The sequence below is a fragment of the Solanum pennellii genome, chromosome 12, assembly GCF_001406875.1.
Source record: "Solanum pennellii chromosome 12, SPENNV200".
NCBI lineage: Eukaryota > Viridiplantae > Streptophyta > Magnoliopsida > Solanales > Solanaceae > Solanum > Solanum pennellii.
This window is the reverse complement of record NC_028648.1, coordinates 79105101-79126878: the sequence shown is the minus strand read 5'-3', so window position 1 is coordinate 79126878 and position 21778 is coordinate 79105101. Positions and strand designations below refer to the sequence as shown.

The window sequence follows — 21778 nt, the reverse complement described above, 5'->3', positions numbered from 1 at the left end:
CAAAATTTGATGAAATAAGAGCCTTTGAATATGCTTTTGGTTTTTAATTTATAAATTAATATTCCAACTAATGATTTTTTTATTTCTTTTAATCATTTTAACTTAAATTCAAATGTTTATAATAAGCATTTTTCTTTAATTTATTCAAATACTTCAAAAGTTCTTAAAAAATCATTTTTAACTCAAAACACTTTAAATGATTCAATTCAGACATGCTTTAAATCTTTTAATGAAATATCTAGTCTAGGCAAAAATAATAATAATAATATGGATTAGTGGTCGTACCACTTGACCTAAGTGTGAGTGTTAAAGTTAAATCAATTTTTAAGTAGTAAAAGAATAGAAAAATTATGTGACCAACAAATTAATATTCTTTAATTATCCGAAATAGTGCATGATAGTTTAAGAAAACCATAGTAAAACGAGAATTTAGGGTTAATTAACATATATATACACGTTAATACATTTAGGCAAAGAAATTAATATTTATTAAATGTACCAATATAATATATTTCGTTTGTGCACAAATACAAACTATTACTATTATGTTTCATAAATACAAATAAGGCAATGATATTTTTAATAAAAGACAAAATGATAGCTATATACCAAAATTTCCCTTATTTTTTGAAATTGATGATTGCAAGAGAGCATTGGGTAGGCAATTTTACATGATGACACTTCAACTATGAAACATTTTAATTTTTGAAGATATTATTAAAAAAATAAATATTTTTATACATGAAAGAATCTTGTTTTGACCTATAAAATATCTGGGAAATTGCATCATAAAGGAGGTGGTTCACCTTTCTTAATCTGTAACCTCAGCTCGTTCGAATTTTAATTATAGAAAAATTCTTAAGAAGGAGTTCTTTCCTTCGAATTTCGAGTAAGACATTACGAGATATAACTATGTGAACTCCAATTAATCGAGTTCACACCAAATTAAAAACAAAAAAATCATTTTCCTCTATTCATTTTCGTAATTCGCCATAATTTCCTATTAACTATCCGATCAATCACTATATACAATATATTACTTCTTCTTTTTTTATGATAAAGAATCTTTATGTAAAAATTAAAAAAGAAATGAGGAAGATATGTAAATTTATCTAACTTGAAGGATTAGATCTTAAATAAGTAAAAGATCTTTCTCCCGTTTCCTCCTTTTCCGTCAAACATAACAAACTTAACGGCGACTTAACGGACTTCAACAGATTCTTCGGTTCTTTTTCACTTTTCTCCTCCTTTGACGAACCGGGTTTATTAGATAACAAATTCGGAGTCGATAAAAACTTGAACCGCCCATTTCCCGGTTCGAACCGGTACCCTTTAGATGAACTCCTCTCTAGAGATAAAACTTCACCATTGTTATAAGCTCTACTCAAGCTTAATTCCATCAATCTTTTACGTGCATCCTCCGGTAATTTTAGCGTAAACCTCTCGCAATTTTGACCCGGTTGAATCAACGAATGACCCGTTGAGTGTGATCGATTAAACATACGCGATATATTCGTTCGTCTAGGTGTTGATGATTTTCTTGTAATGCTAATAAAATCAGGAGTTTTCCTTTTTGCATTACTAAAATTCGAAATATTATGAGGCGATGCATTATTTACCTCTTGTGGACCCTCCTGGGGTCCACAATGACTTGTCACGTGGATATCAATGACAGTGTCAGTAACTGAATTTACATGTTGAGGATGGGTTTGTTTAATTGGTTTGGTTTTGAGATTGGTTCGGCAGACGGGGCAAGTGGTTCGGAAGGCGAGCCAAGCATCGATACATTCGGGGTGAAAAACATGATGACAATTTGGTAAGAGACGGAGAGTTTCTTCCTCTTCGAATTCGTTGAGACAAACCGCGCATTCTAAGATGGATTTGCCTAAATTCAATGATTTGACATCTGAATAGATGAATACTGGAAACGTTTTAATGATCTCAGGATCGAGCCCTCGAGAGATAGGAGAACGATTTCGTAGAAAATGAAAACCTAATGAATGATCGAAGGAATCGGGGCTCATACGACGCATATACATGAAGACACCGGCGAATAGGGTTAATACAAGACAAGCAAGTATAACCGCTAACGTTGGGCTAATTTGAACATTTGAGGGGTCTATCGGGTGTGTTAACGTTGTTGGAGATATTGATGGTGTGTCTAAAATTGTACCAGCTTCTGCTACTACGCGAAAAAAGCATAAGACGAAATAAAATGTATTCGTCTTATGCTTCATTTTCCTCGAAAAAGTAGAGGAATAGTGATGGTTGATGATAAGAAGCCAAAAAAGAAAAAAAAAAGAAGGAACTTCAAGTGGAATTGCTTGAGGAAGAGAAAAAGTGAGAGGGAAGAATTTTGAATGTAGGACAAGAAAAGGGGAAATATAGATGCATATATACAAAGACAAAATGTCATAGGTTATTTTACGTTACTTACAAATTAAAATTGTTGAAAGGGAGGACGGGATATGTAATAGGATAATTGAGATTTATGTAATGTTTGAATCACGAAAAATATTTTATTAGGATTAGTGTCCCTAAAAATGACCTATATAACATTCGTATTTTAAAAATAATCTAATTTCATTATAAATATCGAACTGAATATAAAGAAGGAATGCGATTGTTTCTTTTTGAAATTTCTAGAGTGTGGGGATGAAGAATCTATGACTTGTTATAAATTTATTACAAGTAGCCGCCCATGGAAAAATAGATAAGGTTGACTTTGGAGACTAGACAGGTTTTACATGAATTTAGGTGAAATATTGAAAATATCTCTAAACTTAATATATATTATTAATTTTATTTCGGAGTTATTGATGGTTTAAAAATATTTTTCTACTTAACTAATTAAATATAACATACTTTATTAAATGGTCTCAAATTTTTGTAGGAGCATGAGATTCTTAACAAAAAACTGAGAGAAGTGTTGAAAACACCCTTAAACTTAGTGACAATTTATGGGTATATATATTTTAATGATGTTGTAAGATCATGGGTGTATTTAAATTTAGTTAGTCATTAATATTTTTGAAGTTGTCAATTGTGAAAGATAAAACTAATTATTAATGCCAAATTTAGGGATATTTTTAATAATTCACTCTAAATATTAAATCTTTCATAAATAATAAAGGGAAAAGGGTCTGATATACCCCTCAACTTTGTCATTTAGAGCTGATATACCCCTTGTTATGAAAGTGGTTCATATATACCCCTACTTGTAAATAAATGGCTCACATATACCCTTTTCCTCTAACGGAAATGAAAAAAATAATAATTTTAATTTAAATTTTTATTATTTTTTTTTCTAAAAAATATAATCTCATATGAGTAAATTTAATCCTCGTCAAACATATTTTTTTTGACTTTTTTTTGTTTAAATGACTAATTTATAATTATTATGTTGATAATCAAATTTATTTATGTTTCACTAATATTCTTGTAAAACTTATTGTAGATGACCAAATTTTTTCTTCGAATACGAAATTAAATTACAATACACACAAAAAAAATAGTTTAATTTTTTTTTTTTAACTAAGAAATGAAAGAAAAAAACAAAATAAGAATAAGAAACTCAAATAATTATAATAAAAGAAGTCAAAAAATAATTTATGTATGAAAAAAATTAAAATATACCTTGAACTTTGATAGAAGAATCATATATACTCCTAAATAATTTTTTAAAAAAAATTAGAAGTAATAAATATAAATTTAAAACTAATTTTTTAACTTCCGTTAAATGAAGGGTATATGTGAGCCATTTTGTAACGGCAGGGGTATATGTGAGCCGTTTGTATAACGGTAAGGGCATATATGAGCCACTTTTATAACGAGGGGTATATCAGCTCCAAATGACAAAGTTGAGGGGTATATCAGACCTTTTTCCCAATAATAAATATCATGTTTGGTAATTGATTAGGAGAGAAGTTATTTATGTATCCAATTAATATGATGTTTAACTCATAATATAAGGGAATCTACCTAACACTTTGTTTTATGTAAGATAGAAAGTGAAACAATTAATACGTGAATAATTAAGCTTTCTATAACTAATTATTATATAATATAATACATAAATTTTTTCATAATTATATTTCTTTTTAATACTTAATCAAGTGATGTCACGTAAACTCAAATAATTATATTCTCACGCTTTTAATATTTATATAATTCTAATCAACAACAAAACAACTTTCGAGGGTATGAAAAATAAAGCTAAATATTTTGGATATTATAATTTTCGAATAGTATATGATTGAGGTTAGCAAATTGATATTTGTTGACATTATATTAATGGGTTGGGTAAACCTATGATCAACTTGTTTGAAGTTTTTAAAGGACCAAAAAGTCAACATATACATTTTAGGACTAATTTAGTGGTACTCAATGTTGTGTCACCTAATTTTTTAGATAAGAAATTGTTGTTCGACTAGAATTAATTATATGTCTCAATTTACACAATATTATGTTTTAATATTTTCAAAAATAATAATTACTTTTTTATAATTAAAAAAATTAATTTCAAAAATATTATTTTCTTCGTAATGAAATGATTTATAGCTATATAAATATTTAAAATTTATTATAAATCATAAATTTAAAAAAAAATTATTATTAAATTAAACGATACCACATAAATTAAATCTGTAATCATATATTATCTAGAAAAATAAAGTTCCTAGGAGAAGGTCATAACATTTGACAGATCGTTATTATTAAAATGTGGGTTTGCCTTTTATTTTAAGCCAACCAAATATTGTAGTGCTGCTGTCAATTCCACATATATTTATTTATGTAAAACAATATTGGAAAATTGAAAACACTACTACAACTTACAAGTAAGACTGGTCAACGGAACGGGACGTACCGGTATCGTTCTGGTTCGTTCCGATTCGTCCCGTTTCGGTTGCCTACGGGACGGGACGGGATAGTCTGAATCGGTACACGGAACGGGACGGAATCGTGATTTCATATCGGTGTACCGGTATCGGTTCATCCCGGTTCCGGTCCGGTCCGATCCGGTTTACTTAATATATATTAGTTTTTTTATATTTTATATTTTATATAATTTATATTTATATTTTCTATAAATTATATTTTATATTTTATATTTTATACTAATAGTTGTAAATTGAAATTTTAATTTGTTACAAATTTAAATAAATTAAATTGATATTTTTTAATTTTTGTAATTCTTTATCCTTATTTCAATTTAATTTTTTTAAAATTATAAATTTTATTTATTTAATATTTACAAGACACAAGTTATAAATATAACTTATAAAATAAATATTAATGAATATAAGTAATAACTTATAAAGTATAAACTTCAAAAGATTTAAATTTTGAAAATTTTATTAGACTTTACTTGCAAATTTAACAACAAAAAAAATTATTAAAATATCTTTAAAATAAACTTAAGTAAAAAATTATAGTATAAATTTAAAAACTATTAATTTATACTTAGAAAAATAAAAAAATAATTATATTTTCGTAATCCCAGAAAATATCGTCCCGTTTATTTCGTCCTGTTCCATCCCGGTCCGTTCCGGTTCGTTCCGGTTCCATCCCGGTATATAGTGGAACGAGACGGAACCGATTATTAATCCCGGTAATTCCGGTCCGGTTCATCCCGGTACCGATCAACATACCGGTCAACAGGTTCTGTTCCGGTCCGGTACCGGTTCGTTCCGGTCCGGTGAATCGGTTCCGATCCGTTGACCAATCTTACTTACAAGGGATTGTTTTTTATAGAAATATTTAATATTGAGATTTATATATTAGAAGTTAAAGTGTTTAACAAATTTTGTTTGTACATCAACTACATGATTTATCTCTTTGTTAAATATGCTTAATTTTTGTGTTTGTGTGGTATATTGTCATTAAGAATTTACGATACATGATATGAATAAAAGTTAGTGAATATTATTGAATGCGTAGTTAATTCAACACAATTTATACAAATAGAGGTTAGACTCTAATTTAATTAATGAATAAACGTCACGTCTCATTAGGAAAAAAAATGTCACGTCTCCAATTCAATAAATATAATGGATATTATATGTAAAAATTCGTGAGATATTAGTTGTTCCAATCTTTTAATTTATTATGAATGAAATTTTAATACATTAATTAGTTTAGGAATTATGTAACTATCTGTCAACTACTCTGTCATCTATCACTAATGACATGTATACTGGAAATATAATACTTAAATTTTTTCTTTGGAGATAATTAGATTTTTATGTTTTTATATTTACTTTTGGTTGAAACTTTGTGTCTTATCATCCTATGTTTAATCCAGTTTGTGAGTTGAAGCAATTACAACTTGTATGGTAGATAAATAATATTCGTGAGAATTGGGATTGTGTTAAATCACACTCATAAGAAAGGTTTTCGAATGAATTTTAAATATATGAAAAATAAATTAATTATAAATAAAATCTGAAGAAACAAGAAATTTATTGATAAAACAATATGGGAATAGTGCGGGTACAATTTTTTTCCGGCCTTGACTCTTAAGATTTTTCTGTGATTCGAGGAGATATATATATATATATATATATATATATATATATATAATGATGATATATTTCTCGAAATAGGATAATATTGAGATTCAATTTGATCTCAATTGATCTTTGTGAATATTTCATGACCTTGCAAAATATTCGAGATTTCGATCTTTATGAGTACGAGCTTATGAAAATTCGAGACTTCTTTGAGAAAGACAATATTTGTTGTCTTCGTGATATCTTTGTGAATACCCAAGAATTTATGGGATATTCGAGATGCATTTTTAATGGAATATATTACCTTTATATAGGCAAGAACTAAGATTTAGGGTAGAATAGCCTCAAAAACCCTAATTGAAACAAAACATGTTTTGTAGATTACCATAAAATTTCAATGTCTATAAGAAGATCAATTATCCTATCTTACGTGAAAACTCGTGAACAACCCTAATTCATATATATATATATATATATATATATATATATATTTCAAATAAGTTGATACCTAAAATGGAGTATGGTGAGCATTGACGAAGTCACAAGGGAATTCAATTCTTAGTCGCAAAATTATATCGTATAAATAGGATAAAAATATTTTTTTAAAATTTGATCTAATATCTATTACTAAGCATAGGGGAAATCCTAATTTAGTTGCAAAGGGGTTTAAAAATTACTCTATATGACATTTTAATAGTTTTTTTTTAAATTATAAAATATGAATTTCTGGTTCCACCTTAAATGCTGATTGGTGAAGATTATAATACCATTCAACTTAAAGCTTAGACTCTTCCTACAGGATTATAATATAATACTATAATGAACAGTGCTTTAAAATATTTTTTATCAACTCAATGAATTTTCTAAAATTTATAATCCATTCTCTACGGTTGAATAAAAGGTCAAACAATTGAGTGAATATTTCGTTTGATACTACTAATTATTTTAATGATAATTAGCTAAATTTTATTCCACATCGTAATCAATTGAGTTTAAAGTGATGTTCAATCACAATCCCATGGATCTCTAAGATCAAAATTGACCCTCAAATGAATAAACAAATTAAAGTTGAGAATGGGACTAAAGTAAAATTTAGGGTCGATTTAATCAAGTAATAAGCACATCAAATTTTTTAATACTATATAGTTACAAATACAATAGTTAAAAAAAAAAGAGAAAGTAATTAGAGTCTTTTCGAAAAGAATATTTGTCTCTTATGAAAGAAGCCGCAAGTTTAAATAAGAAGAACATTTTTATAATGAAGTTTGCTTGTTGTTAGAGATTCAATTTACAATGATTATCAGATTAAACGTTTTAAATCTCGATCCATACCATCATAGGTCTCGTCTACTCATTATATAACAAGTTTGTATTTCAATATTTGAGTGAAAAATTAGAAGATCAACTAGTTGATTTTTGTATCTTTAGAAAATGATATCAATTGTATCATATACTTTTTTCATTATTATCATATTATTAATGTCTCCATCTCTAGTTTTCTTCAAACACTTGATCTTCAAAAATGTTTTTTCTTGAGATATATATAACACAACTAAAAGTAGTGGGATTGTGTTAGTCACTAATTCACTACTAACGTGAACAAAGCCACGTTGTGCTGGTCAATAGGACCATGTGAATGAAATCATCACATTTTTTTGGGAACAATATATGTATACTTTTATCTATTGTTATACAGTATATATACACCTTAAAACACGTTTGTACGTATATATACATTGTATAGGTGATGTGTATGTTATGAATAACCATATATAAATGTATAACCAATGTATACGCATTGTTATACACATAATCAAAGGTGAACGAGATCGTCTTTTCATCAATTATCAATTTTTTGTAACAGTTTAAACGACTTATAACTATCAACAATCTATATTTCTAAAGTTGATTTTCATATCTAAAATTACATGAAGCAACAAAACTCCCATAATAATGAGCCTTCGTAATTTTCACCCTCTATATTCATCAGAATCAAATTAATCAAGCTTCAATCGAACTCACATGACTTCATAATGGTAACTCTACTCATGATCTAGAAGTTGCTTTTATGTCCATTCTTTTTTTGGGTTTCTTGCAAAGAAGTGTTGATAATTCATTAGAATATGTACTTTCAATATTCAATAAAATATATGTATCCTTGATATTCTATTTGACAAAAGTTTAGAGAATTAAAAGTCATAGCTTTATCGATTCTGAGACTGAGTTTATGTCATGTGAATTTTGGTTGCCTTGTATCATACGATCTTTTGTTTTGTTTTCTAGTGTCAAGTATATGTTACCACTTTTTTTTATATAACTTAAAAGTGTTGTGAATAAAAAATTAATTAAACACCACTAATTTAAGAATGGGCAACTTTCATATATAGCAAACAAAAAATTCATATTTGTATGCTATAACAAAGTTTGCATAATTGCGCTCCATAGCAAACATATAACTGTATAATTCGCTATACATATACAACTGTATAATTCGCTGGCCTAAATTGTATAATTCGCTGACCTATTTCGCTGCAATTGTATAATTCGCTGGCCTATTTCACTGCAATTGTATAATGCGCAATTGTATCATTTGTTGGCCTATTTCGCTGCAATATGTGTATAAAATTTGTTTTGCATACAATTAATTAAAAGTAAACTGTTTGTATACTGTATAATTATAAGTGTATAGGAAGAAAATATATGTTTTTCTCTCGCTTTATACAAAAATTGAAACACAATTTATACACTTCTGTTGTATAAAGCGAGAGAAAATTGTATTTCACTGCAATTGTATAATTCGCAATTGTATAATTCCCTGGCCTTTTTCGATGCAATATTTGTATAAAATTTGCATTTGTGTACAATTGAATCAAAGTAAAATGTTTGTAAATTGTATAATTATGTGTATAGCACGAAGATATATGTTTTTGCATGTGTATATACAATTTTCTCTCGCTTTATACAAAATAGAAATACAATTTATACACTTCTGTTGTATAAAGCGAGACAGGCGAGCAGAGGAAGAGTGGCGAGCGAGAATGGGAGAGTGGCGAGCGAGTGTTTTGGGAGAGAGGCAATTGACGAATTTTGATAATCATTTGCTATGAGGCACAATAAAATCAAATTTCTATTATATATAATTATCCCTTTAAGGGACAAAATTAAAGATCCCTTGTAAATTCCTGTTTTAGATGGCCAATTGATAAAGGTCCAGTTGCTTTTTGGGCTTATGTTTACAAGGCCTAGCCAAGAGCCCACATGCTCTTGTACTGCAGCTATTGTCCGTCACTAAAAAGTCGTTTGACGTGAGGTATACATAAATAGAAATAAAATGTATGATTATTTTATCTTGCTTTCATCTGTGCATTTAATAGAAGTTGATGATGTTTCAAATAAATCAAAGAATGTTTCAGTGATCACATAGTAAATGATAAATTATTTCTTAATTTTTCAAATTGAACAAGTTAAAAATGAACGGAGAGACTACTTGCCAATTTTAGCACATAAAGAGAAAGATTTTTTTTTCTTCATCTTTTATCCTTCACATAAATTATGTATTCTTCAAATTGTATATTTTCAAAGAAATCGTCAGTGATAATATTGTAAATGATAAATTATTTTTTAATTTTTTAAATTGAATAAGTTAAAAGTAAACGGAGGGAGTACTTGCCAATTTTAGCACATAAAAAGAAAACCGTTTTTTTCTTCATCTTTTATCCTTCACATAAATTCTGTATTCTTCAAATTATATATTTTCCAAGACTTAAAACTAAATATCATCATAAAATACTCGTATCAAACATTATTTCTTAACAGAAGTGCAAACTCGAAACAAAGTAGTAATAGTATAAATTGAGAATTATAGCTAAATTCCCATAATCTTAAAGAAATAAATAGAGTACATCTTCTTGGCATCTGAATTGACAATTTTCTGCCTCTAACCATACTTTGCGCTAATAAAACATGCTATTAGTATTTAATTAAATTGCCTAAAATAGGGGTAATTTTGGTTCTTTGTTAGATGATGAGTTGTAATTACAAGGACATGTACAATATAATACTAATTCAAGATTTAATTGACAAAGACAGGGGTAGAAACATAATGAAAATAGGGTTTAGTGTTCACACCTCTAATGACAAAACCTAAGTTTATATTAATTGTAATTAATAGCTCTATTGATAGAATTCTCAAATCAAAATTAAATTTGATTAGAACAAAGATTTTTAACAAGGGCAAAAAGATTGTTTAGATGTTAATCCTTTGGACCTTACTGAGTCTCAAGAGTCATTTTTGCTTCTCAAATTCTTTTAATAATCATAGATGTTGTCTGAGTTAATTTGTACTGATTTTAATTAAGTTCACGTTATATTTGCTATAAGTAGTACGAGCAAACTAATTCGATTACTAGATAACTATACAAAAGTGTAATGAACAAATAGAAACTAATAGTCTCTTCGGGGACATCTCATAAAATTTGAATGATACAAATAAAAGTAATATATGTTCAAATATATATAGGTTCTACTTTAAACAAATTTTAATACAATTTAACTCTAATTTGTTATAAATAAAATTTAAACGATACAAATAAAAAGTAAGTAATATATGTTCAAATATATATAGGTTCTGCTTTAAATAATACAGAATTTAATCTAATTTGTTATAATATTTTTTTTCACCATCTAATTTGTTAAATACAAAACTTTAAAAAAGGATACAAATAAAAAGTAATATATGTTCAAATATATATAGGTTCTACTTTAAACAAATTTAAATACAAAATCTAATATAATTTGTTATAATACAAAATTAAAAAAAAGGAAAAATATGACGGCTGTGGGATTTGAACCCACGCCCTTTCGGACCAGAGCCTAAATCTGGCGCCTTAGACCACTCGGCCAAACCGTCGTATGTACGTTTTGTTGTTTAATTTATTTATTATTACTTGAGAATGTATAGACCTCTTTGACCAAGAAAAAAAAACTTTGATTAGTCAATTTAAAGATTTGTTGAAAGTTACGTCGGTATCAATATTGTATAGTTTGGTTGTGAGTAAATTATGTATTATTGTACGTCGATATTAGTTATGCAGATATTATGTTACCATCTCCTAGATTTGGATAAAATAAGACATAGATTTCTGAAAACTTATACATGTATTAGATTGCTAAATTGTCAACCAAACATCATATTAATTTTATACACAAATAACTTATTTCATTTCTATCCATCAAACATCATATAAGTTATACAAAAATTAATACATGAATAACTTGTTTCTTATTCAGCTATCAAATAACCAGTTAATTCATAAATATTCCTTTTAAATTTGATAATTTGATGGTAAAATCATCCAAACAGACGATTCTTATCTTCGAAAAACTCAAACTCAACACCGCCTATAATTAAAAATAAAGAAAACTTTACCACTTCACATAACTTGTTGATGAGTTTTGTTTAAGTGTGTACATATCGCTTAATTTGTCTTAGAAAATCTAAAAGGAATCGTACCTATCGCATTAAAATATTAATAAGAGTTAATTAAGTTGCATTATCCTCTATTTATCGTCTTCTTGATAAAGTATTCAATTGAATAAGTCCCTCATCGAATATAATAAACTGATATTTTAATGATACATTCAAAAGTATGTGCCTATTGGAATATATAATATTTTGGATTTTTCTTTTTATTATTATGTCATTTATTTTGGAAAAGAAATTGAATCAACATAGCTAAAGAAGAACAAAAACCAAATAAATGTTCCATTGAAGAAGTTGCTTCACTCATTTTAATATCTAATATTTTGTACAAATTTCTTTCATTTATGAAGTTGTCATACTTGCAAAGCTAATTATTTAATATAATCTAAATGTTAAAAATTAATTAATCGCAGTAATAGTTGATTAATTTTGTTTTCAGCTCATGTGTGTACTTGATAAATTCAGGATTACCCTGTTTGTCTGAATTCCATTTTCACTAATTAATTATTAATTGTGGCATTTGTCTTGTGCTCATTTGTGTTAGTCTACCTTAGGTCCCACAACAAATTATTGTAAAGAATTTTTAATTGCTTTGATTATCGTATTATATGTTGCTTTTAGTATTCTCTTTTCCATTATGTTCAGCATGACTACGTACTTTACTATCGTATTGATTTCCATTTTCATGCTTGATTTATTATGTTTTAATTACTTGAGCTAAGTGTCTATTGAACTCTCCACTTTCACAAGGTAAAACTGAGACTGCATTTACATTATTGAATTACGCTGAATATGTTATTGTACGTAATTATATTATTTGTGTAAAGAATTCTTATAATCCCAAGTTTTATTTGCTTGCTTTGAACTCATATACTACTACAAAAGCCACAAAGTTTAATGTGCAAATTCAAGAGCTCTCTTACCTTCTCTTTCTTCTCCAATTATTTTCTCTCACTTTCTTGGCCTTCAATTTTTTAACATATGTTAGGGAGAAAAAGGTAAATAAAAAAAAATAGAATCATGGCATTAGAGACAGTGGTTCACCCTCAAGAACAATATAATGGCTATGTTTGTAAAGAATTTTATGGCTATGAAATGCAAGAAAGTTATATTCTTGACAACAATTATGAGTACACTTCATCTTGTAATTGTTCAATGATGCAAAATGAAGTGAAATTAGGAGATTGCAATATTATTGAGGAGGATAGTAATAATATGCTATTTTTGGAGGGTTCATCAGCAAATTCAAATTCTTTAAGGTGTTGCACGAAGAAAAGGAAACGAACATGTAATAATAAAGACCAGAGATACATATAGCTATGGAGCGAAATCGACGAAAACAAATGAATGATTATCTTACAATCCTTCAATCTTTGATCCCATCTTCCTATGTTCAAAGAGTTCGTTTTCTTCTTCTCCTTTTTTTTTAATGAAAATTAATTCAATCGATCGTCTTAGATGAATTTGACCTTTAAAAATTAAAAATGTACATTCAATTACTATTTTCTTAATGAAGTTTTTCTTTGTTTCTTAAAAATAAAATTACATCTATTTTCAAGTTGATTAAAGTAATTACTTGGTCAAATTAAGCTATGTAATTACTAGGAATATCAATTACATTCAAGTCTAATTTGGCCATCAAATTTGAAGTACTAGTAAAATACTAATATTGCTTTGAGTTGGATTTTAAGTTAAACAATATTTTTTATTCATAAACATAATTCATCTCTAAATACAATTTCATTTTCAATCTAAAATAACTTTATTTTCTAATTAAATTCAACAAAGATATCATCCAATTCTTTAATAATATTTTCGTATTTCTAGGGCTTTATCATGTTATATAGTTTATTTAGTTATGATGAAATTAATTAAAGAGAAATCTTTATTAATGTCAGGCGGACCAAGCATCAATAATTGGAGGAGCCATAAACTTTGTAAAAGAGCTAGAGCATAATCTCCAATTTCTACAAGCTAAAAAAATATTAATTTCTCATCTCGAAAAAAATGATATATTATCATCATTACTTTTTGCTGATTTCTTCTCCTTTCCAAGATACTCGAATTGTTCATGTGAGTCATCAGTAGCAGTGGAGAAATCTCGATCGCTACTGATGAGTCATGACATACAAATGAACTTAGTAGCGAGTCATGTCAACCTCAAAATACTCACAAAGAGAAGACCAAAACAACTCATGAAGATAGTAGTTGGCCTTCAATGCTTGTGGCTAACTATTCTTCACCTTAATGTCACTACTATTCATAACCAAATTGTTCTTTGCTCCATCAGTGCTAAGGTTTGTTATTATTATTTTTATATCTCTCCCTATTATATTTTGTACTTATATACTCGCATTCTGTGTTTATATTAAATTAAAATAATATCATCATAAGAGTCATGATGAAATTAGAATAAAATACATAAGCCTAACTTTTTAGGTCATTAATCTCACTTTTTATGGACAAATAGTTGTAGTCGTTTTTTGAATTTAACTCAACTTCCAAGAATTTTAACATTACAATATTACTCTTACTAGTTAAAGTAAATGACTTATCTTCTTTTCAAATTTATCTAAAGATATATTTGGTGTGATGTCATAGTGTAATTTTTTTCAATACTTATTGGTGTTACAAGTCAAAAATCTCTTGTAAATGATATGATTGTCAAAATTCTCTATTAGGTGCAAAATGCATGAAAGTCCAAATTTTTGATGTTAACATTACTTGTCCCTAACTTTTTATAAAAAAAATTCTTTGCTTTTGATCACTTTAAAAAAAAAACGAAATTCCATCTTGACATGATAAATAGTAATACCACCTACAGAGTGTGTGTATATATATATATATAAATTCTTTTTCATTTACAAATCATATGTTTCATATATATTTCTAATTCATATATATTGTGTGAAATATGGATGAAAATTTGGAACAGCTAGAGGAAGGGTGCCAATTGACAACAATAGAAGAAATCTCTCATGCTGTTAACCAATTATTGGGTAGAATTCAAGAAGAGGAGGCTACTTCAAGTTCAAACTAATTATTTTTTCTCAATATAATAGCTTTTGTTTATTTAATTTCTATATGTATCATCTTTTCTTTCTTTTAATCATTTTTATTAGTTTACTACTACCTTCTTAATCATTATAAATTTATAATTACTACCTTTCATAGTCTCAAGGAGAATGATTAAATTTTCTTCACATAAAATAATCCTAGTGTATGTGCGGCAAATTGATTTGTAATAACAGATAGTATTAAATAATAGTATTAAATAATATTAGTATTTACTGTGTACTAATCCTAGTCCTATTAGGATTAGTACTCCTTAATCCTAGTCCTATTAGGATTAGTACTCCTTCCTATATCTCCTATATATATCTCCCATGTATTCCTTTATTAGGTTAACACTTCAATACAATCAATATTCCTTCATGGTATCAAGAGCCAGAAAACCTAGATCTTCTTTTCTCTAGGTTTTTTCTCTCTTTAGGGCACCGATCGTTCCCTCTCTTCTCTTGGGCGGCGGCAGCCATGACAACCGAGGTGGATCCTCTCGATTCACTTCCTTCTGGCGTTAAACTCCTTCTCAGGCATCTTCATGCCCTGATTCCCGAAAAATTATCAGACATAAATTACCCTACATGGAAAATCACCGTTCTTACAGCCCTTGAGGCCAATTACCTTCTCAAATACGTCGATGGAAGCACAGAACCGCCGCCGGCAGTCATCACCGCCACGGACAAATCAGAAAAAACCAATCCGGCCCATGCCGCCTGGAAAGCCGTGGATGGACAGATCCGATCATGTTTGATTGCGGTCATCTCTCCCACGGTTCAGAAACACGTCCGATCCTACACAACTGCTTCAGCCCTGTGGACGGCCCTCGCAACACGCTATGCATCAATTTCCCACTCTCATATTTTTCAATTGCGTGATCGTCTCCACACAATTACCAAAGGCACGAAAACTATGGCGGAGTATTTAGACGAGGTCTCCACCATCATCACAGCCCTCGACACCGTGAACGAAATCATTCCCGAAAAAGATCTCGTCATGTGCGTCGTTCGGGGGCTCCCATCAGCTTACTCCTCCATTAAACAGGCGGTTCGCATCAGTCCAACGCCCGTTGACCTGGCTACTCTCTCCTCGTGGCTAAAAAGTGAAGAAATCAACGTGGATCTGGAGAGCAAACTTCTTCTCCGAGAAGCCGCTGTTATGGAGCCGGCCACCGCCCTCACCGCAAGCCAGAACTATCGCGGGGGGCGTGGTGGCGGCCGGCAGGGGAGCCGCGGCGGCTACGGCAGAAACAGCGGAGGCCGCGGGCGCGGCGGTCGGCAGGGCAGTCGTCCGCCGTACGACGGTCAGCAGCACGGCAGCAACAACAGCCTGCACTCCTTCGGCAGCGGCGGGCAGTCATCTTCCAGCGGCGGGCAGGGCACTTACGAGCGGGATCGTCCAACTTGTCAAATCTGTCAGAAAACAGGACACACCGCTGTTCGTTGCTGGTTTCGGTATGAGGAGAGCCGAAATAGTGATAACCGTGCCAATTATGCATCTCAAGCCGGCCCTTCCTCTGAATGGCTGTTGGATACTGGGGCCAACATGCACGTTACTTCTGATCTATCCAAGCTTAACGCTCCAAATCCATATCATGGCTCCAATGGTATTACTGTTGGCAACGGTGAGTCCCTTAATATTTCTCACACTGGCACGGGTACCATTAAAACCCCCACCGCTATCTTTCACCTAGGTAACCTTACCCACGTCCCTTCTATTAAATCCAATCTCCTTTCAGTTCACCAATTCACAAAAGACAATAATTGCTCACTCTTGTTCACCTCTAATGATTTTCAGATCCTAGACAATACTACCAAGAGGGTGATTTTTCAGGGCCCCTGTGAGCATGGTCTGTACGTTCTTCCTGGCACAAGTTCGTCTGCCCACCCAGTTTCAGAAAGCGTTCCTGTGGCTCCGGTGGCTCTTTCGGCTGATGGCCACAGTCTGTTGTGGCACAGTCGTCTGGGTCACCCGTCTACTCAAATAATAAATTCTTTAATGTCTCAATTAGGTTTTTCTTCCATTCATGTAAACAATTGTGACTCCTGTTCAATTGCTAAATCTCATAAATTACCTTTTACTTTATCTGAGAAGCGTACAACTGCACCTTTTCAACTTATTCATTCTGACCTATGGGGTCCTACTGCTGTTCCTTCATTTGCTGGTTTTCGCTATTATATTTGTTTTGTGGATGATTTTACAAAATACACTTGGTTGTACCCACTAAAACACAAATCACAGGCATACACCACCTTTGTCACTTTTGAAAAAATGGTCAAAACACAATTCAATTCTCATGTTAAACTTTTTCGAAGTGACAATGGAAAGGAATATGTCAATAACATCTTTGGCCAGTTTCTGCAATCCCTGGGAATTATACATCAAACCTCCTGTCCATACACTCCCGAACAGAATGGGGTGGCTGAGCGTAAGCATCGCCATCTCATTGAAACGGTGGTTACTCTTCTACATCAATCTCATCTCCCTGTCTCCTTTTGGGTAGAAGCTCTAGCCACCGCAAACTACCTCATTAACAGAATGCCCAGTCACACCCTCTCCAACAAATCACCCTATCAACTCCTTTACCAAGAACTTCCCAATTATACCAACCTCCGCGTCTTTGGGTGTCTTGCCTACCCTTGGCTACGCCCTCATATTACTCACAAATTACAACCCCGATCCCGTCCTTGTATTTTTTTGGGCTATCATCCTACCTCCAAGGGTTATCGCTGTCTTGACCCACAAACTCATAAAGTCTACATATCTCGTCATGTCAAATTTGTCGAAAATGAGTTTCCCTACGAGTCTATTTCCTCCTCCACAAATACATCATTCATTGGCGTCCTTCCCCTTTTTCCAACATACTCACAGGGTCCCTCACCACCTTCCCCCACACCTCCACCCACTACCCAACCACCCCTCATCACCCCTTCGACCGTCACCCACAATACACCCGCAACCACCACCCACACTCACAACCAACCCGAACCACCCCATACCCACAACATCTCCAGCCCGATCCGTTTTGGGTCCTTCCCGGCCACCCCCGAATCACCACCGCCCGTGCCACCCCCCAATACTCATCCCATGTTAACCCGTGGCAAAGCCGGTATCTTTAAACCCAAAACCTTTCAGGCTACCATACTACCAAATACACCCCTTCCCGATAGTGAACCAACAACCTACTCTGTTGCCTCAAAAAATGCTTATTGGCGTCATGCTATGGATGACGAGTTTAAGGCTTTGACTGATCAGAAAACTTGGGTTCTTGTACCTAAGCCCCATGGGCGGCACCCAGTGGGCTGTAAATGGGTGTACAAAATTAAACACAATGCAGATGGCAGTATTTCCAGGTACAAGGCTCGTTTGGTTGCTAAAGGCTACAATCAGGAGTATGGGCTTGATTACTCCGAGACATTCAGTCCTGTTATTCGGCAGGAAACCATTCGCCTGGTACTGTCACTCGCCGTGCGCAACAATTGGCTCATCAATCAGTTGGATGTTTCCAATGCTTTTCTTCATGGCATGCTTGATGAAACTATCTACATGACGCAACCACCGGGCTATGTTGATCCCCGCTTCCCTCAACATGTTTGCAAACTCCAGAAGTCTCTGTATGGGCTCAAGCAAGCCCCCCGTGCTTGGTACACACGTCTGAAAACGTTCCTCCAGGGACTCGGCTTCACGTGTTGCGTACACGACACGAGTCTGTTTACTCGACATTCAGCACACGGTACAGTCATTCTTCTTGTCTATGTAGATGATATCATTATTACAGGCTCTACTGCAGCTCTCATTCAGGATGTCACTCGAGCTATGCATACTACCTTCAAAATGAAGGACCTTGGCCCGTTACATTATTTTCTGGGAATGGAGGTTTCTCGGACAGGCAGCGGCTTGTTTCTTCATCAGTCAAAATATGCTCGAGATCTGTTGCAGAAAGCTGGACTGGAAAAATGCACCAGTCAACCAACACCGATGGCAGTCTCTTCGTCTACGAATGGAGCCGACACCCCCTTTGCCGATATCACCCACTTCCGCAGCCTCATTGGGGCTCTACAGTATCTGGCCATTACCCGTCCTGACATCCAGTTTGCTGTCAACCGAGTTGCTCAGCGCATGCATCAACCAAGTGAACATGATTACCATTGTCTAAAACGCATTCTCAGGTACATTTTTGGCACTCTTGGTCGTGGTTTACTCATTCGACCCGGGGACTTGGAGCTTCGGGGTTTCTCAGATTCAGATTGGGCGAATGATAAAAATGACAGAAAATCTACATCGGGGTTTCTCGTTTTTTTGGGGCCGAACCTGATCTCCTGGTGTACAAAAAAACAACCCAAGGTCTCTCGGTCCTCGACTGAAGCTGAATACCGCGCCCTTGCTCTTCTTGCTGCTGAGACCATGTGGGTCACATATATTCTTCGCAATCAATATTCCTTCAATTTGAAATTCTAGATAGATTTAGTCCAAAGTCCAAACCCTTTCACCTAAGGGTGGGCATAAATATTGAAAACTTAGATCGAACTGAATTTGTTTTATTCTTCAATTTTTGGTATTTTAATTCAGTTTCTATATAATTTTTCTAAATGTTTAGGTTTAATGGACCTTGAAATTATTTATTTGATTCTTCGATAGTACAAAATTTTAATAATCATTATTCAAATTTCATACTCGAATCCAAAGTCTCATGCCCATAAATTTCAAATCAAGTCGTAAGCCAATAGCCCATTCCCAAATTAAGAAATCGAACTAAATGAATCGAACTTTTTAAAAATCAAATCAAAGTTCGAAAGAATGAAACTGAAGAATCGAAAACCCCACTTGTCATCTTAATGAAACCTAGCTAGCCTAGAAGATATATTCACACATTTAATTGTCTTTATGAAGTCTACCTAATCTAGTCATTTTTAGGAGAACAAGTCTAGAATTGGGGATCGTCAAGTCTACGTTAATCAAATTGACTTATTACATAATTCAATGTATTTTTTATTCCATATACAATAATATATATATATTTTTTCATAATTTATCAATATATTAGTTTTACAAATTTTTTAGATTACCAATTAAACATTTTATTCATTTTATACATGAATAATTTATTTTTATCTATCTATCAAACGTCATATAAATTATATAAAAAATTTAATATATAAATAATTTATTTCTTATCCAATAATCAAGAGTTCTAAATGTTTGTTATCTTAGCTTACTATACCACTTTTAATAAACTTAATAAAATAAAATAAAATTCAAAATATTTTCCAAAACAAAGATTAATTACGTAGATATTAATGAGCATGTTGCAATGTGCTAATTAGATTTCTTATTTCCAATTAATTAACAGGGTGCCTTGCTGGAATCTCTTGTTCCACCCAAATAATTTGGGCCAAGGGGGAGAGGAGCTGGGTAGGGTAAATTAATTTAGTAATTTTTTTCACGAAAGCGATTTCGTATTAAAATGGACTCGAACTTAATATTTATGGTTAAGTATGAAAGAGTATTTACAACTCTATCATAATCCTTGTTCGTGGATGGGTGATCTAAGCCACGTATCGATACAATCGATGTGAAATGCATGATTACATTTAGGTAACAACTTAAGTGATTCGTCATCTTGAAATTCATTCAAACAAACGGAGCACTCTGTTCCATCAACTAAACCATCCCCTGTTTTGTACTTGAAAATTGTAATCAAATTGACGAAAGAAACTTCAATTCCTATAGTATTGATGTACCAAATTGGATGATCAATAATCGACTCATCGTCATCGCCTTCTCCTCTCGTTCTTCTACGATTCCAATTCGAGCAATTTCTTACTACGATTATGTAGTAGGTAAGGAGTAGGAACAAGCTAACAAATAACGCGATGGATATAATAATATAAGGTAAAATGTTCTGAACAACTTTGTTGTTCGATTCGATTGGTGTTGGTGGTGGTGGGATGTAAAAGTTTATATTAGGGTATGGATAGCAACCATAAGGACATGTTGAGTCACAAACATTATGGCAATTTGTAGTTTGGTTTGAAGTTGGAAATAACATTCTTGGCCTCATGGCCAATGACAAGATCAAAAGAAAAAAAAATTGTGAATATATTGGAAAGGGGGTGTTTGGTATGAATAAAAATAATGAAGTTAGGTTAAGTTGTGGATAGAAAATGATGATGATTTAATTGAGAAGTCATTGTGAGCCATGTATATAAATTGTATCTCAATAATGTGTAGTTGTCAACTAGGAAGCGTAGCTAGATAATTTTTTGAAGAACTCTACTCCACCCAATTTATATAGCACGTTTGATTTTACAAAAAATAAGAAAATAAATAAATAAATAATAATAATAATAATAATAATAAAAATAATAATAATAATAATAATAATAATTGTGATACAAAACAACAGTTGGGGGTTGTTTTGGGGTAAAGAAATTATTTCGGGATTTATAATTTTTGGATAAGTTATTTTACTGTGTACATGAAATAATTTATTCATCACTAAAGTATAAATGATGGAATAAATAATCTCATAATACCTCCAATCAAATGCATGATAAAATATTCTTACATTTATTTTTGAAACTATTATACCTTATACCTTATACCTAACACCTAACGACTTCTTAGGGTATTTTTAAATTGACTTAGTTTAAGTATGACAAAATTGAAATAGCTTCTAAACATTTTTATAGTGTTTGGATATATATATATATATATATATATA

The 21778-nt window shown here is 31.5% G+C and overlaps 3 protein-coding genes and 1 non-coding gene across 4 annotated transcripts; 1 reads left to right on the top strand and 3 right to left on the bottom strand.

The window, feature by feature from the left end:
• Positions 1-945: 945 nt before the first annotated feature.
• LOC107006028 (E3 ubiquitin-protein ligase ATL9-like) lies at positions 946-2532 on the bottom strand. Its single transcript, XM_015204668.2, has one exon. It carries the CDS (start codon positions 2235-2237, stop codon positions 1113-1115), a length of 1125 nt encoding a protein of 374 aa, XP_015060154.1. The 5' UTR covers positions 2238-2532; the 3' UTR covers positions 946-1112.
• An 8809-nt stretch (positions 2533-11341) lies between these two features.
• Positions 11342-11421, bottom strand: TRNAL-UAG. The gene has a single exon. It is a non-coding gene; the product is annotated as a tRNA-Leu (tRNA).
• Positions 11422-13014: 1593 nt separating this feature from the next.
• On the top strand, positions 13015-15037 carry LOC114075375 (transcription factor bHLH94-like). The gene is made up of 3 exons (XM_027913833.1): positions 13015-13164; positions 13893-14291; positions 14930-15037. Exons 1-3 carry the CDS (start codon positions 13015-13017, stop codon positions 15032-15034), a joined length of 654 nt encoding a protein of 217 aa, XP_027769634.1. The 3' UTR covers positions 15035-15037.
• Positions 15038-20506: 5469 nt separating this feature from the next.
• Positions 20507-21255, bottom strand: LOC107006054 (RING-H2 finger protein ATL54-like). The gene has a single exon (XM_015204698.2). The coding sequence runs from the start codon at positions 21113-21115 to the stop codon at positions 20573-20575; it is 543 nt and encodes a 180-aa protein (XP_015060184.1). The 5' UTR covers positions 21116-21255; the 3' UTR covers positions 20507-20572.
• Between the last annotated feature and the right edge of the window lie 523 nt (positions 21256-21778).